Below are 18,297 nucleotides of genomic sequence, written 5' to 3' on the forward strand. Positions count from 1 at the left end.
CCCAAACAAAATCACCCTAGCTTGCTTCCAATGCTCCTTTGTTGTTAGAGCTAAGGGCAATAGTAGCAATAATATCATTGAACCAAGCCACAATAACATTCCAAAAAAACCCACACTCATACCTTGGATTGCTCATTATATGAGGTGAAGTGAGCAATAGAAGAGACTTAAGCCATCGTCCTTTCGTAACTACATGACAAGGCACATGCTATAATTTGTTATAACTATCATAACATGCTATCATACCATGGGAGGGGCATAAAATATGCAGCCCCCTGATGTAGCTTGTATAAACCTTCATTTAACATAGTGTTGAGGTTGCCCTAGGCATTGACCTCCCCATTTTTCTTCTCCACACTTGGTAGCAGTATGCTTTCTCAAATTCTCAAGTCAAAGTGAGTCAAGAGAGTCCAAAATTTTAGAGAGTGATTTGGTGGAACAATTATCTTAAAATCACTATTGAATCTCCAACCATTGTTGCTTGTTATACTCCTCTTTCTTTTAAAGAAAGGAAGCCTTAATACATTGTGATTGCTTCCACCTCATTGTTGGTCATTTCCTAATCCACAAGCATATTCCATTTCCTCTTCTCCTTCGGGGTCATATATGAGCCCTACTCTCTTTCCCTCCCCCTTGAAAGTTGACACTTGTTCTTGCCAAGCACGAGGATATTGACCAGTGTTTTAAGATTCGACCGAGTTGGTCCGAGTCAAGGCCTCACCGGGTCGACTCGGCCAGTGAACCGGTTCGGCCGACCGGGTTATCTCGGCCGGATCGGTAATAACTCAGCCAACTTGGCCGAGTCTGAGCCTACTCGGCTGGGTTGGATGACAGTGGCCTGTGAACTAAAAAACAACGATTTTTTTTATTTTTTTGCTTTTGGGGGACTCCAAAGTTTTCACTATGATACTTCAATGGTTTTTTGTCCCTAAATAAGTTTATCTTGTTTGATCTTGAGAGGTTTGTTTAGGTGGTATCACATATGCAGTAGAGATTCCTTAAGGGATAGCTTCATTCTTCTTCAAAACCTTCCAATTGGTTCTTTGCCCCTTTCTTAAAGCAAACCTAACTTTGTGGCCCCAACCTTGGCCCTCCAAAGATGAGCATCGAGCCTTGAGTTGATTCTACGTGATGCTACACCCCTTGATGAGCCTCCAAATGCTAAAACACTAAACTTAAAAGCTTGGACGTTGGACTATTTGATGATATACCCAAATGGACTGAAGATGCCCCCTGGCTGGCCTTGACCCTGTTTTGGTGGATGGTGCCTTCTTCCAAAGCAAAAATGAGGATGATTATCATTGAGATGACTTAGGAGGGCTAGCACATACCTCTTTGATGCCAATGATTACCCTTAGGAGTGCCATGTCACTCACATGCTTGAAAAGGGTGACATAGGGTCTCTCCTAGATGACATCATGGTGGAGGATGCACCTTTTGAAGATGTACACATGCACTTTGGGACTTTCTTGGAGTGAGGAACACTCTTGGACCTTTGTATTAGTTCCTTGATGACTTACAATCTATTTTGGAGGATAACACCATTTTTAGCCTCCTTGGTTATGTGTTTTTGTTTTGATCTCTATATCATCATCATGTATGTATTAGACAGTGCATTGGGTGCCATTTTGATATAATGGATATATTCATGAGCCTACTTTGATCATATGTTGTCTTCTATCTATATTCTAATGCTGTGTGTTTGGAAGCATGAATGAAAATATTTAAAATTATGTTTTTTTATAAAAAAAATAAATATTTAATGTATTGTTTACAACGATCGAGTCATTGAAATCGAGCTGACCAAGTCAATACCAAGTCGGAGTCGACCCTTGGCCGAGTCGGAGTCGGAGTCAGAGTTTTAAAACATTGATATTGATATGTGAATCAATGTGGATAAAGATGAAAACAATTAATAAATTGAATAATATCTACCACTCGAGATCTCTTTGGAGAAGATAATGTCTTATCTATGCAAGGAGTAGTTCCATTGGAGATTATTTATGGCAAAAGAATTAATTTTATCCACAATGACTATTTATTGATTGAGATGAATATATGTAATGTATTTTGAACTACACCTTAATCTATCTAGAGATTACCACAACTTGAGTGAGAGATTACTTTAGTTCCAATTTAGTTTTAGGTTTAGTTGGAGTGCACATGCATTACTATTCTTGGGCCAAGGAAAGCACGCCACTCAAAGGAATATATTTCTATTTAATTAGTTTCTAGGATGGAGAAATGGGTTAGATACTAGAATATTTGATCTATGCTATTGACCTTTGGACTCTATCTCCTTTAATTGCCCAAAAAGGTTGACATAGGAATGAAGCTTGAGTACTTGATCCACATTTCTATTTTTTTTTTATGTATTTATCTAAGCACACCACTCAAAGGAATAGTTTTTATTTAATTAGTTTCTAGGATGGAGAAATGGGTTGGATACTAGAATATTTGATCTATGCTATTGAGCTTTGGACTCTATCTCCTTTAATTGCCCAAAAGGGTTATCATAGGAATGAAGCTTGAGCACTTGATCCACATTTCTATTATTTTTTCATGTATTGATCTTTGTTATTGATGCTTGCAGCCTTCTTTTTCAGACTAGCCGAATTAATTTTACAAGATTGTGTGGGTTTTCTCCCCAGAGTTTGATGGGATTGTTATGAATATGAGCAGTTGTCCTTGACATCAAAATTTTGTAGAGTAAGAAGTTACCCCTAGATTAGGTTTTGAACAACTATGATAGGGTTGTGTTTTTAGCCTTCATCATAGAGTTTAAGACATGGATCCAAATCAGATTTATCCACTAGTGTGGATGCCTCATTGGAATTCTCCATCTCCAAATGGACACTTGCTTTACCTCCCATTTGACTTGATGACCGAATGGTAGTTCCAAATCCTTACGTAAAATTTGATATTGTTTTTCTTTTGTGTTTGCCAAATTATTGACCCGATTGAACAAACCAACCCAAAGCAAGAAGGGTTTCCATATCCTTACCTAAAAATTGTTTCTTCCTTGTGTTTGCCAACTTATTGACCTAGTTGAAAAAACTGACCCAAAGCAACCCAAAACAAGAGGGGTTTAGGAGGTGACTGGGTTTGCTCCTAAATGGTTCATCCAAGGCTCTTTTAGGGCAATACCAGAGATTTGCAAGTGATATCACTCAAATGTCTATGTCAAATCCTTTTTCTTTTTTTAATGGTAAATGGTGAATCGGTAACTTTGGAGGACTATTTTGGACAAGACCCAAAATCGAATCACAATGGCTGCCACTATTCACCATGGTGACATGTCTCTAGAGAATAGAACCCGAGTGTTGGGGGAATTAAACCTGCTAACTACCACTCAAGCTATTATCTTTTGACAAGTCAAATCCAAAAAATTACAAAACAATAAGTAAATCCAAATATTTTGATCATTTAACTAAGAACTTTCCAAACTAGTAACTAACTAATTTTTTCACCATCAAGGATCACATAGATGACAACTAAACTTCAGCTTCATAAAACAATGGACTAACAAACTGTTCTCAGAGAGTAAATTTCTAAAAGCCATTAACCCTGTCACCAAATAAATATTTCACAAAAAAAAAGCCTTTCCTTCTATTTCACATGAAACTGAATAAATTATACATTTAATATGGCTTTGAAATTGTTAATGTCACAATACCTAGAAATAAAGAAGCAATTTATTGTTTTCCCTCCAAAGCACCATGAAATTTGATTTTCTTGCTATCGAAAATTGAAATCATGACCTGTATACTTTGGTAATTTTTGTGATCTAGTTTCAAGCAGGTAAAATTGTGTACCTACTTCATTTTATTATAACTTATATTTATCAATAGCTTAGCATAAAATAAAGAATCTTTATATGCAATCATTGGGTTGTGGTCTAGTGGTTGAGACAGGTATTGCCATGCTAAGAACTCAGTTTCAAACCTGGATGGGCATAGAACACTGCATTTTAAGTTTGACTGAAATTGAAAAGATTCATATAAAGCATTAATTAAAAAACCTTCACGCTATTACTCGTATATGGAGTTCAGTTAAAATACATAGAAATATGGTCTCTTCATACCGAATCACATTTGATGAGTTTTATATTCCATTTTTTTACTGTTGAACGATAATTATTTTGCAGATGCTATTGTAACTGATTGTAATCATACTGCAAGTTGAAATTTGCTCAGTATTGAGTCCCAGAAATCTGCAATTTCACCCCACCCCAAATAATCAATACATTCAGATCTTGCATTGAATGTACAGGAAACAATGAATACTGCTAAAATCAAAAAATAATTTTATGGCATTGCCTAGCCATTGTGCATGGGATGAACTAGCCATGCAAATATGGTTCAGTTACAACTGCCATTTTCTACACATACTTAACTCGAACATGAGTGATTTGTTCTACAACGACTTTGATTGTAATCATACTGCAAGTTGAAGTTTGCTTAGAATTGAACCCCAGAAATCAGCAACTTCACCCAGCCCCAAATCATCAATAGTACACTCTGATCTTGTAGTGAATGTACAGGAAACAATTTGATACTGACTTCTCAAATCAAAAAAGAATTTTATTGCATTGCCGAGCTATTGTGCATGGGATGAACCAGACACACAAGCATGGTTCAGTTACAAGTACCATTTCATACATAACTCGAGCATGAGTGACTTCCTCTGTACGAGTGATTTCTTCTCTAGGAAGAAACAGTAACCCGCCTCTTCCATAAAAATAAAAAATATCGTACACCACGGCGCTATCTATCTTATGTATTCTCAGTTAAAGATATGAAAGAAATGATGAAGTAAAATGTCGTGGTAATTTTGCATTTTGTGAAATCAAATCCAAGACATATGCCTAATATCACACATCAGGAAAGGAAAATGAAACAATCAAGATTGCAAATTGCCGTGGGGTTCAAGCAAAGTGTGCAGATTCAGAGTTCAATCAATGTTACAAATTACTAGCTGTGATGTTTTCTTCGCTTGTGCAGAAATAATTGAAATACACTCTAGAATTCAATTTCAAATAATCGTGGAACCTTAACCAAATTCATCTAAGTCTAATTTGCAGACAACTGATGCTTATTGCATGCAGTAAATTAAAATTAGTATGACAAAATCCAGTTTTTAATGTAGTTCAGATAAACCATGCCTTAGACAGTCTAAGAGAATGGCCTTTTCGAGACAACCAGCTCTCTACACTGTAAAGCAATATAATGAATTATTACTCGCATTGACTGAATCAGACACTGATCCTCAAGATGCTGGCCTTTTCAAGACAGACTGCTGTCTACCATCAGGTATTGCAATCAGAACAACAGGCTTTGATGGCCTCAAATAGGGTACATCACATCTAAAATAGCCGATCCTTTCAAATTGCAAAATATCACCTCTTTTTAGGTTGCGGATATTTGCATCACCAATAGCCGGTACTTCCCATCTCGTACATGGATTGAGAATTTCAAGAAAATTGCCAGTTTCCTTAAGCTGCAATATGTAAGTCAGTTGAAGTCATAAGAATAAATTATTTCATATAAGAACAAGAAAAACATCTTTGTAAAGAAATAACACGAGAAGAAAACTACTATGTATCCAAGAACTGTAAAAGCTTACAGACATGTAAGAGCACAAAGCTTAAAATTTTCATCAAAATTATTTTGGCCCAGAGAACTGCACCGATGAATATAAAAGGGAAATCAGTTTCTAGACGAGAACAGCAATTAGTACAAAGTAAGGAACAAAAAGTCCGTGGGAAAAGGGAGAAGGCAACCTCATAGGTTGGGCTACGATACAAATTTCTGTGTACTATTATCTTGTAGGAAGAAACATGCAGGTTATTTAAGTTATTGCTTTCCTATCAGCAATCTGTCACTTCAACTATTTCTTTCTTTCAATTTTTAAAAATAGCTCATTTACTTCAACAATTATATTCACCACTTATGTATTGCTAGTTCTTTATAACACTTTTTCTTGCTTAATGCATCATTTTAATGAGTCATTATTTTACTTGTATTTGTTCATTTTTTCAGGCAATTAACAAATGCTTTGGGATTTTTCTGAACCTTCAGGTCGTTGTAGAACTCCAACATCTACCAGATTACTTTGTGAATAAGCCTCAGCCACTGCCAGTTATCTAGGATGCAACTCCTGATACAACTTTCACTTTTGATCTGAGATTGCAACATACTTCCATTTAATTCAGCGTTAGACTGGAATGCTCGTATGATTTACTCTTAACAAGCTACTTCTTTGATTGATTTCATTGATAAGTTTTCGTTTGTGTTTTACACGTGACTAATTTATTTACATTTTTGAACAATGATTTCAACAATGAAGACAACGACATAACTGTCATAAAAAAAAAGTCATGCAGGGAAATGGAAAACATTTCCACTATATCTATGTTAAGCTTCTACTATTATTTTGGTCATCTTCTTCCTTTCTATTTTTATATGAGTCTGCATATCATCCTTTGCTTTCTCCTCAAACCCCCAGAATACAGTTTTATTCTTCAATCTTTTTTTCTTATTTTACCTGCATACAAAACTGTGCCCTATATTGGAGTGGTTAATGCCAACAAACGACATATGACACCGTTCTTGCACAAAACCTCAAATTCATAATTTAACAAATATTCTTACTCTCCCAAAATTTGTACCGATTTCCTTGACTACAGACTTTCATTAACTTAGACTCCAAATTTGTACAGACTTCCTTGACTTCAGGCTTTCAAATCTTAACATTTCTTCATACGATTTTTTATCTCAAATGTGTACACACTCGTATTTGTACAGACTCATTTACACCTTTTAATTTAAGATACAGGTTATGGATGTTCACATCTCTTTCAAGATCGACTCTAATTTGATGTCTTGTTTTATACTTTATCTATGATAAATAACACCATATCCACTGACTCAATAGAATAAAATTGACTTAGAAGATACTAATTTTACATCAAAAAATTTGTAGAAAGACTAACTTTATCACAGTCAAATGACTAGAAGAAGAATATTTAACAAGCCCTAGATGGTTTTCACTGTTCATCAAACTCCTATTCTGGACTGGATATGTCCAGAATGTGTCTTCTTCTAGTTCATCAATGTTTGGCATGTGTCCCAATATTTCCTGAATTTTCTCCATCATATGATCAATCTCTACCTGGCATTTATAAAATTCCGGCCAATAACACTACACATTTTCTTATGCATATTATGAACTTTTCTCATAATAAAGACAGATCACAGCAATCCATTCTATGTAATAGAATACACTATGGAATGATGCAGGATCAATGCTGTTGAAATCTTATCTCTCTGAAAATTGCATAATCCATGTCCAATACATCATTTTCTTTTTCAATCATTTGACACCCTACAAAACCAATGCACCATCATTTTGATCGCATTATCTTTTAGCTTCATTATCTCCTATATTTTTGCTACACAAGCCCTTTCTGATTTTCTATGTGTGTACTATTACAATTTTATCAAGACTGTAATAACATTCATTAAATTTGGATGTAACATAATTTTTTATCATACTAAATTTCGACCATCTTCGCTTGATCCCCAACCCAATTACTGTTGGTTCAGGATTTTCTCCAGCTTTTTCCACAAGTTTTTGTTTTCATCTTTCCTCTATAAAAATCCTTTTTAAGAAACCATCATTCCTATCCACCAGAAAACTCAAGGGAAATTTAATTGACAAGTTAACTAGTTATTAGCTGCCACATTTAACCAACAATTCTCGTCTTCACACTCCACTCAATTGTGTTTATTCAAATTTGACACATTCATAATACTAGCAGCTCAAAAAAATGTCTTTCATATTTTGAGAGCGGGAAATAATATTTTTGTAGCTTGCAAACGCTGCCAAAAACCTTTACTTTTTAAACAAATGCCTCTCTAGCTCCTTTTCAAAAACAAATGTTGATATTACATATATAACGCATTACTAAAATAATGAAACCATTCTGTAGAAATTTTCGCCTATGTCATTCTCATTATTCCGCAAGGCTCTGATGATGGATCATAGCTGTGACCTGAAACGCTAGTTGCAAAACTTATACAGTAAAATCCCTACAAGACTTTACATTCAAGTCTGGACTGACAAAGCATATATAGTGAAATTATGTTTCATTTTTTTGCTTACTAATGAGTGTAATGATTCACCTATTTCAAGATTAACATGTCAAGAATTATCTAATTAGATGATTGATCGTGTATATTTATAATTCATATTACTAATTATTCAATAATTTCTTTGATTTTTAATGCTTTTTTACTGTATTTGGGGCTCCCTGTGCTGTCCCCTTCTGGCATCCCCTGAAAACTAGGGGGCCTCTCAGCCCTTCTTGAAAGTCGACTCTGAACTCCCCTCTCCTCAAATCTTGGCTGAACATAGAAGGAAAGGACCTTTTAGAAGTTTTTTTTGCATCAAAATGCAGAAGATTCTTAATGGCCTTGGTGCTGATTCTTATTGGATACTTAATGCCATGCCTGTGTATCTTTCTTTCATTAAATAAAATTTAACATTTCTTCAACAACAATTTACTGATGTGGACATGTTTTCCAATAGAACCTACAGAAATATGCAATGTCCATTTGTACCTCTAAACATCATGCAAAGGATAGGATGAAATATAAAAAACAAAAGGGCAAAAGAAACAAGTTAAAGAAAATGAAGTGTGTGGAGTTGTAACATTTTAAGGTACTTCAAAATCAAGTGAGAGTAGAAGGTTTTGCGCAACCAGAACTGACTACATGTTGGATGAATTTGGCAAAGGCTTCTCAGATATATGGATAAAGGAAACAAAGTCAGAGGAAATGGACATTGGATACTATTTGAGTTGATTATGAAGGAAATATACCAAAAATCAAGAATAAATTGAAGGAAGCAAAAGAACTTCAGCAGCGATATTTCAAAATAGCTAAATTGAAGAAGGACAGCAATGAGTTAAAGGAAGAATTGACAAAGAAATAAGGAGAAATCAAAAGGTTGTGTAATCTTAATCAAGCTTCTTAATAATGTTGAGAGTGTGAAAAGGTGTCTAAAGGAGGAAGAATCAAAGATCATATATGAAGAGGTTACCAAAAGTTTTGAAGATAGAATTTGTAAAAAGGTTGCATAAGAAAAAATGAAAGCACACATTGAAAAGAGACAGAAGAAATAGATGGTTGATATCATCATTCAACATAAAAGTGAGCAATTACAGAAGATAAAAGGATATCACAAGAGAATATTTGACAGTCAAGCTCCATCTTAAGGACATAAGGATCAAATAATATGTTATTATCTCAAAAGCAAGAATAGTTGAAAATCAAGCACAAAGATAGGAAAAGAATATGTAGTAAAAATCAATATATGATTTCTCCTCACCATAGGAGCATGCATCTCAACTCCTACCCAGTAGTGTTCCAAATACAGCATTTCCTATCAGTAGTGTTCTGATATTTGTTCATTCTACAAGATAAGCATCAAAGCAAGCAGGACCGTGTGATTGCACCAAAAACAAGATCAATGATAAAAGGTGTGGAAAATAAATGAAAATCATCAAAGGCAAAACCATATTGACTTTCCCATCACAAAAATAATGAACAAGAAGGACAAGCACAACATCCTCACTGTTGGGTGTGGTTTTTGATGCTTATTTTTCCCTAACCAGAACCCTAATCCGACCCAATAAACCTATGTTAAAATTGGCAACTAGGGCCAAACTCCATGTGGGTCATCTTATTTATGGCAGCTGATATTTTTCTTGGATCCCTCTCATCGAGAGGTGTAGTATTGATCTAAAGGTCATCTGATTCCGATAAGTATTCATGGAGTTATGAATTTATTTGTGTTATAAGACAATTCGTCAAGGTCGGCCAACAACCAAATAAACCCCACATGTGCTCAACGTTTTAGTATAAAAGGAGATGACTTGAGAGTCATTTCTCACACACACTTCTATCTTGATTTCTCTCCACTTGTCTTGGGTTTTAGTGGAAGAGAAATCTAGGAGTGGAAGCCCTAGACGTTGGAGGAAAAGAGGCTGCCCTAGACACAGATGGAAGGCAGCCCTAGACGCAGACTAAAGGCTGCCCTAACGCAGACCTAAAGGCTGCCCTAAATGCTGATCTAATCCAACCCTAAACGCTGGTCTAATTCAGCCCTAACCGCAGTCAAACAAGAGAGTCTTAGCCGCAGCATGAAGGGTCAAAGGGACAGTGTGTAGGCTGCCCTAGACAACGTGAAGGGTTGTGTGGACAACAGAGTCTTAGCCGCCGTATAAAGGGTCAAAGGAACAACGAAGAGGCTGCCCTAGACAACGTGAAGGAGCTGTAGGGACAGCGTGGCCTTAACCGCAGTTAAACAAGCCAAAAGGAATAGCATAGGTGTGGAGGGTTATTCCCTTGGAGAACCGCAGTCTTTAGAAGGTTGTCTTGCTGATTTGTATGGAGGATAAGGGTTGTAGGGTGATGCCCTAACCTGTGATGCAGTGCAGCATGGTGAAACAACAGATGGTAAGCATGGCAAGCATGGAGCTGCAAGGGACAACTATATAGTAAATTAGGACAACAAAAGAATGCTATGGGACAGCCAGCAGTTGTGACATGGCAGCAAAGGTACATGGTGCTGCAAACTCATTGGATAGCAGCAAGCATGGACAACAGCATGTTGGGACAACAACTATGATGGGACAACCAACAGTGGTGACATGGCAGCAAAGGTACATGGTGCTGCAAACTCATTGGATAGCACAATGATGGGACAACACAATGATTAGGACAACTATGACATTGCGCAACAATGGCACAATAGGACAACAGCAACAACAAGTACATGGTGGCAAGCATGGTGCTGCTAACACAACTTGGCTATGATGCTTGTTGGAGCATAACAGTGGGACAACAGTGCAGCATAAGGTGCAGCAGTATGATGTGTACAACATGAGGTCCAGCATTATAATGATGGGTGCAGCATGGTGCAACGCGGTGAGGTGCAGCGTGATGACGAGATGTAGCACAATGATAGGTGAAGGAGTCACCTTGGAGAATCAGTTGAAGCAACATGTCTTCAACTGATCACATGTAACATCTTCTTAGAGATGATCTATGCTCTTATCTAGATAAGTCAAAGTGTTGACTTCTGTTGTAAATGTACTATCTCTCTCTCTCTCTTTCTGCTGAACTATTGAAGAACATATAAGAAGAATTGATCAAGGGTTTACCCACATTGGGGTTTGTCCCTGGCTAGCGCCACATCTTGTGTTCTTTTGTCTTGGCTTGTCTTCTGTGATTTATGTTTATGTTCTATTTGCAGTTTACTTTAATGCTGATGTGATTGCTAATCTGGAAAAGATATTGAGCTAACTGTGAAAATTGAAATAAATTGCTCTAAGCATAGAACATACCTAAAATTAACATGGTATCAAAGATGAGGTGAAGACAAAGCCCAAGCAAGAGTGAAAGAGCAATCACCGAAGACAGTTGGGAAAGGACAAAAGGATCAATGGATTCCTCATCCCTCTTCAAATTCACCAAGGGTGAAGTCAAAGTAGAGTATATTATCAAAATGGCGCAGCAGAAGCTTCTGATGGCCTACCTACAAATCACTTCAATGGGAAGTTCATATCTCAGGGTGAAAGGAATAAGTTCGGCCATTATGCGAAGGAGTTTCCAAATGGTAGGGACACATCTCTTGATGAAGATAACAATCATTCCAGGGACATCTTCAATGATCAGAGGAATGACAGGTAAAGTTGGTCCTCAAGAACACAACTGACTCTTCAAGGAAAGCAAGGAACCCCAGGTATGAAGAATCAAATGTTGTTTCTGATAAGATCACTGTTGATAATATCGGCGATATTCGGAAATATCGCGATATTTTCGGCAAAACGATATATCGCCGAGAAAATATCGCGATATTTTCAAAATATCGGCAAATATCGGCAAAATATCGGCTATATTTAAAAATTTGAAAAAAATATTTTTTATGCTTGCCGATATTTGCCGATATTTTGCCGATATTTTTGCCGATATTGCCGATAAGATATTTTCTGGACCCTCGCCGATATTTTGCCGATACCGATATTTTCAACACTGGATAAGATAAAGAAGCATTATCTTGTATTGGCCCTCTTCTTCAGATTCTGTGGGAATCTGGCTTATTGATTATAGTGCTTCAAGGCACTTCATCGGATAGAAGGGTGCTCTCTCGAATTTGGTAAGAGATGGAAACAATCGTGGGATTATACTTGGAGCCGATGCCACCTATCTCGGAAAGGGTGTAGGGAATGTTACCCCTCAAGTGAATGAGGGTAACTCGAGTCATTTATGAGAATCTCTTTATGTACTTGATCGCAAGAAGAACCTGGTGTCCATTTCGGCAATGGAAGTCAAAGGTTTCATGGTGGCATTCATCGATGGAAAGGTACGTGTTTGAAATAGAATTTCCAAAGATGCTTTTACTCATGGGTTCAGGGTTGGCAATTTATATCAAGTTGCAGGATGGTCTATTGGGGATCATGTCAATTGACACATCTCATCTATAGCACCGGAGGTCTACTTATTGTGAGGCCCTACTCGATGTGAGTCAGATGGTGACTGGGATGCTTGAATTCAAAAGGAACATGAAGGTACATGTCTGAGATGTACCGAAGGAAAATCTTACAAGGGGATCATTCCCCTCATGTAGCAGGTCCACAGGCTTGGAACAACCCGAGGGGTTTGAGATTCATCGGGAATCTCATGTATGCAGGTGGAAGAAAGCCCTCTATGACTTGAAGCAAAACACCCTGCGCTTTGTATGAGAGGATTGATAGCTGTCTGATGAGGCTGAGATTCACTAGGAGTGAAACCGAACTAAACCATTGCTCAAAGGTTGTGGATGATAGACCTCTCATATCGGCACCTTCTGAGGACGACCTATTTCTGACAGGTGAAAACCCTCTCATTGCAGAAGTAAGAGGGAGTTGGATTTCCGGATGTGGAATGGTAAACTGCAAGCCCGTGACTACCTTGAGGATCTTAACTTTCAGAAGTTATATGGTAGTGATGTCGGACCAGAGTTGGGAAATACCTCTGAGTTTCATAAACTCATTCACGTTGATGTTCTTGGTGAACTTCTGTCTGGACATCTGATTTGCAGTTAGTATGATGAACTCATAAATGGTTGAGCCTCACTGGACTGGTGCCAAGGATCTTCGGGGCACAATCTCTCATAGATTGAGATACATTGCAGGAAATGTGACGCTGCATGATTATTCGAATACTCACTGGGCAGGCAATGTGGAGGATCGCAAGAGCACTTCCGAGTGCTGGTTCTCTTTGGGTTCTGTTCGATATCCTGGATGAGCAGGAACCAGAAGTCGGTTGCTATAAGCACCGCTGAGACCAAATACATAGATACGAGTATGATCTCGTGTGAAGCTGCTTGGTTGTGGAAGCTCTTGAGTGAGCTGTTTGTACACATGATGGATACCACCGTGTCAACCAGGGAGGGATTCGATTGTTGAGGAATCCCGTATTCTATGATTGCTCCAGCATATAGACATCAGATACTACCTTATCTGGGATATGGTACGTCGATGGGTGAGGAGGCTCTATCGCATTTACACTGATGTACAGGTCACAAACATTCTGTCAAAGCCCCGGGGAAAGGTCAAATTTGTGACTTTCCCGAACAACTTGGAGTCATTGAGAGACCTTCTTATGAGGGTCCTGTATGATGCATGCATTGAGCTTTAGGAGCTCCGGGGGGCTTGGGGTACTTATTGGAGCAACACGCGACCATAGGGCGACTCACCCTCCCCTAATGGTGCGTTGTGTACAGGGTGAATGGCTCAGGCTTCCCCTGTGATACCCCGAGGTGACTTAGGGACATGATGAATGATTCTCCTGTCGAGGCATCCTACCCATGCAGTCTGGGACTCATGGGAAGTACCTCTCATCTTGCAAATGAGCAAGGAAATGGGGTTAGAGACCATAGTAGTACTATCGATGGACGCATCATTGTATCAACCAATAGTTGTGACATGGCAGCAAAGGTACATGGTGCTGCAAACTCGTTGGACAACACAATGATGGGACAGCAGCATATTGGGACAAAAGCATGTTGGGACAACAACATGTTAGGACAACAGCATGTTGGGACAGCACAATGATTAGGACAGCTATGACATTGTGCAGCAGTGGCACAATAGGACAGCAACAACAACAAGTACATGGTGGCAAGCATGGTGCTGCTAACACATTGGGACAACTTGGCTATGATGCTTGTTGGAGCATAACAGTGGGACAACAGTATGGCACATGGGACAACAGTGCAACAGTATGATGTGTACAACATGAGGTTCAGCATTGTAATGATGGGTGCAACATGGTGCAGCGCGGTGAGGTGCAGCATGATGACGAGATGTAGCACAATGATAGGTGAAGGAGTCACCTTGGAGAATCAGTTGAAGCAGCATGTCTTCAACTGATCTCATGTAACATTTTATTAGAGATTATCTATGCTCTTATCTAGATAAGTCAAAGTGTTTACCTCTATTGTAAATGTACTATCTCTCTCTCTCTGTTGGACTATTGAAGAACATATAAGAAGAATTGATCAAGGGTTTCCCCACATTGGGGTTTGTCCTTGGCTAGCGCCACATCTTGTGTCCTCTTGTCTTGGCTTGTCTTCTGCGATTTATGTTTATGTTCTATCTGCAGTTTACTTTAACGCTGATGTGATTGCTAATCTGGAAAAGATATTGAGCTAACTGTGAAAATTGAAATAAATTGCTTTAAGCATAGAACATACCTAAAATTAACAACCTACTTTATCCTCATTTTGGCCTAAAAATATATCAAAAAGGTATTTGAATAATTTTCTCTTAAATCGTGAAATTTTGACAAAATTTGTGCAGTAGGAAATAAATCTAACCAGGAAATTACCAGAAAATGGAATTTCAGGTAAATGCTCATTTATTGGGATATGTGCAGGACAGCTGGGCGAATTCTAGAATATGTATTTTGTTCCTTGGGAACCACAGATGGATGAATACCTATTGGCTCTCTAAAACTCGACTCACACATTCCTGGTCAACTCTTGGTCAATGCAGCCTGTTTGCTGTATAATACTCTATTTCAGCCTAAAATTCAAAACTGTTTTGATTTTTGAGGGATTTCACCTGATTTAGAGGCACTCCAAAGATAGAGCTTGACCCAACTAACTGTTTGAAATAGCATTTTAGCTGATGGTTAGAGTTTTCATAGCATTTCAGTTCCAAAAATTTATGTATAAATACCCAAGCATGTAAAGACTTTCATAAGTTTGTAAGTTTATAATTCCCATATTTCAGTCTTTGAAGAATTTTGGCTTTAGTTTCAGATCTTCGGAGTTATTTTGTAGCTTTGGACATGTTTCTTTTATCAATAAATGCAGCTGATTGAGTTTTCTTAACTGGTAGTCTCAAAAGTGTGCAAGCTAGGGTGCGGAGGGCCCCCACAATCTCAATGTATGCTCTTGTTTTCCACTTGTTATCCATAACTGTATATGTAGTTGGAAATGCTGAGAGGGGGGTGAATCAGTATACCAATTTTAGCCATTATACCATTCATCAACATATCATGAAAGCAACATCATGAAACAATACAAGAATGCCATGAAAAACATACACATGTGACAAATATTTTTAGATGGAAACCCTTTCGGGAGAAAAACCACTGAATGCTTTCTAATATGAATGATGAGTACAATAATTTATCAGCACCAACTGAAGGGAAGACCCAACTCCTTAGTACTCAGTTAGAAAAGCATTCAATTTTATCAAAAAGCCCCAACTCCTTGAAAGGATGCACCAACACCCTGGTTTTACCAACTCCAATTGGAAGGATGCTCCAACACCTTGCTAGCATTGATTTGCTGCCCTAGCACCACAATGCAACCTTGAAGTGTTCTCAGGCTCCAACCTGAAGGAAACTTCACTCTCCGCCTTGCACCACCCCGCCATCCTTAAAATAAAAGATAGAAGAAGAAATTGTGGGCTCATGTACCAAGGATAATGACCCACTTACAATAGTTTTCGAACACTATCAATGATACTTTACTGCTGTCTCTGCCAAAACATGCTCAGATCATAGATTATATGCAATGGTGTTTCAATACATGGAATCTATCAAACTATCAGGCGATCACTGTCCTGTCACTACTCAGATCTGAGTTCACCCTTCAGGTCTGCTCCTTAAATACTGTTGTAGATAAGCTTTTATAAACCATTAACCCTTGATAGAACTTCATCAAGCAAAGTACAGTTCAACAATTTTATTAAAGAAAGCTCATACCTCAGAACGTCATATCAGTTGGAAGAGGTCTGATCATCATGATCTTTGCAGCCACTGTGTAAGCTTCCTCCGCCACTTGTTTGCCTTAGATTCTGCCTCAGATCTGTTCTTAGATCAGCCCTTAAACTCACTTCAAATCTACTATTAGAGGATACCCTAATTTGTTCTTCAACAGCTACTTGACAACCCTGAACACAAGCCTCACTCAATCCCTTTGGCACTGCCCAATCAAGCCTAAACTTGGCCTACCAACAATGGCCCAAATATGTCCTTCAGTTGTCCTGAACTGTGGCCCTAACCAGGCCCAAAACTCAGCCTCCTTCTGCGGCTTAATACAGGTCTGAAATTTGGTCCCTACAACAAACCTTACACAGTGATCAAGACAACCCTGTCTCAGATTCATACAACCCTCACAAAACTCAATTTCATAGGCCTCAGAATAGGCCAAAATTAGCTCCAAATATGGCCTCAAAGGTGCTTCAAGAAACTCGGTCTGTTCTGCCTCTGATTTGCCCCAGACCAGCATATCACCACAAGAAAGAAGATAAGAAATAAAAAACAAAACCTTTGGAAACTCAGCCCTGCTCCAGATGTTCAACGCTACCCACCACCTCATACAATTTCAGAGTGATTTAAGTAAGATAATGCAAGAAGAAATGATGCATTTGGAGCGCAACCAAGTGCCTTATTTATACTTGAAGGGGGCACATTAAAGGAGGGCTGACCTGCCCTAAAACATCCTCAAAATGAGGAGTTAACCTGAACTTAAATAAAAAATTTACAAATTCATTTTTTGTGGAGCCGACCTTAACTTACTTTTTTGAAACGATTTACAAAATATAAATTTCTCTTTTTGAGGCTGATTTGGTCAACCACTTGAAACTGCCACGACCCATTATATTTCCATCAAATTTTAAGATAAAACTTGGACCAAAACATTATTCATTTGGGGCACTTTGACCACAACTTCGGGGATTTAACTTTGAGAGGGCATATCTCAACCGTGAGCAGTTATGAGGTGTGCCACCTGTTGTCGCTCGGATTGTATAGACACCACAACAACTGCTGAGGGCAAGGGCTGTCACTCTGATCCCCGCCCACTCCGTTCTAGCTGCTCTCCCAACAACAAGCTATGGGGGGTAGTCCCTCTGGAAATGAGGTGAAGGAGAACGAGTTGGGAACCAACTCATTTGGGAGACACAGATGAGTGGCCTAGCTACTTGGTAAAATGTTAGCAAGCTTAATGATTAGATCGGATTTTCAAGTATGAGACTAGTGCCTTATGGAGTCACAATTCTTGCTTAATGTAAATTAATGCCAAGTAACTGGATGGACACCCGTTGCTTGAATGATCAACTAACCTATATGATGTGCAAATCCTAGAATCTATGTGTGATGCAATGATCTTGGTTATTTTTAATTATATGCCTAGTCTAAGTAGAATGTTTCCCTTAACTGTTTTGAGAAACAACTTCATAGTAGGTTGTGAAATGGACGCCAACAGGAAGTAGGCAGTGGCCTAGTTAACGATACCTCCCCCTGTGTTTCACCCACCCAGTGCCTCCAGTGCTGCAGAGACTGTGCCTCTAACAACTGCAAGGTCACTGTGTTAACCACTAAGAAGAATTGAATCTCTCAAGCTAATTGGAAAAGGGTTGCCCTAGATCTCTATCAACCTAGCTTATGCTAGGAGGTAAGTTTTAATGCAAGCTAAAACTAGGATGCTTGTAAAAGAGATTACGAGGGAGACTTTTGGGTGAGATTACTTGAGTACCTAGTTAGCTTTTTACCCCAATTATGATGTTAAGTACTTCACAATGTTTAGAAAAGGTAATCTCAACCAAAAGACAAGTGCTAGATTTTAATAGTGCCAACAAGAGATAAGATATCCACAAGATGCAATTGCTTAATGAATATAGATCCACAATTGATAAACAATAGAGCAACAGTTAACCAATGATTCAGTATG

At 38.2% G+C, this 18,297-nt stretch overlaps 1 protein-coding gene across 1 annotated transcript in view; it reads right to left on the bottom strand.

Annotated features, from left to right (window-relative positions):
- Nucleotides 1-4,886: 4,886 nt before the first annotated feature.
- LOC149228150 (glutamate--tRNA ligase, cytoplasmic-like) overlaps nucleotides 4,887-18,297 on the bottom strand; it is a 131,230-nt gene continuing 117,819 nt past the window's right edge. The window contains exon 5 of the mRNA XM_089380689.1: nucleotides 4,887-5,499. Coding sequence (XP_089236815.1) covers nucleotides 5,269-5,499 — 231 coding nt within the window. The 3' untranslated portion in view covers nucleotides 4,887-5,268. The remainder of the gene's footprint in view (nucleotides 5,500-18,297) is intronic.

Source organism: Pinus tabuliformis, chromosome J (assembly GCF_031772625.1).
Source record: "Pinus tabuliformis cultivar Carrire ecotype Pingquan chromosome J, CPIR1, whole genome shotgun sequence".
NCBI lineage: Eukaryota > Viridiplantae > Streptophyta > Pinopsida > Pinales > Pinaceae > Pinus > Pinus tabuliformis.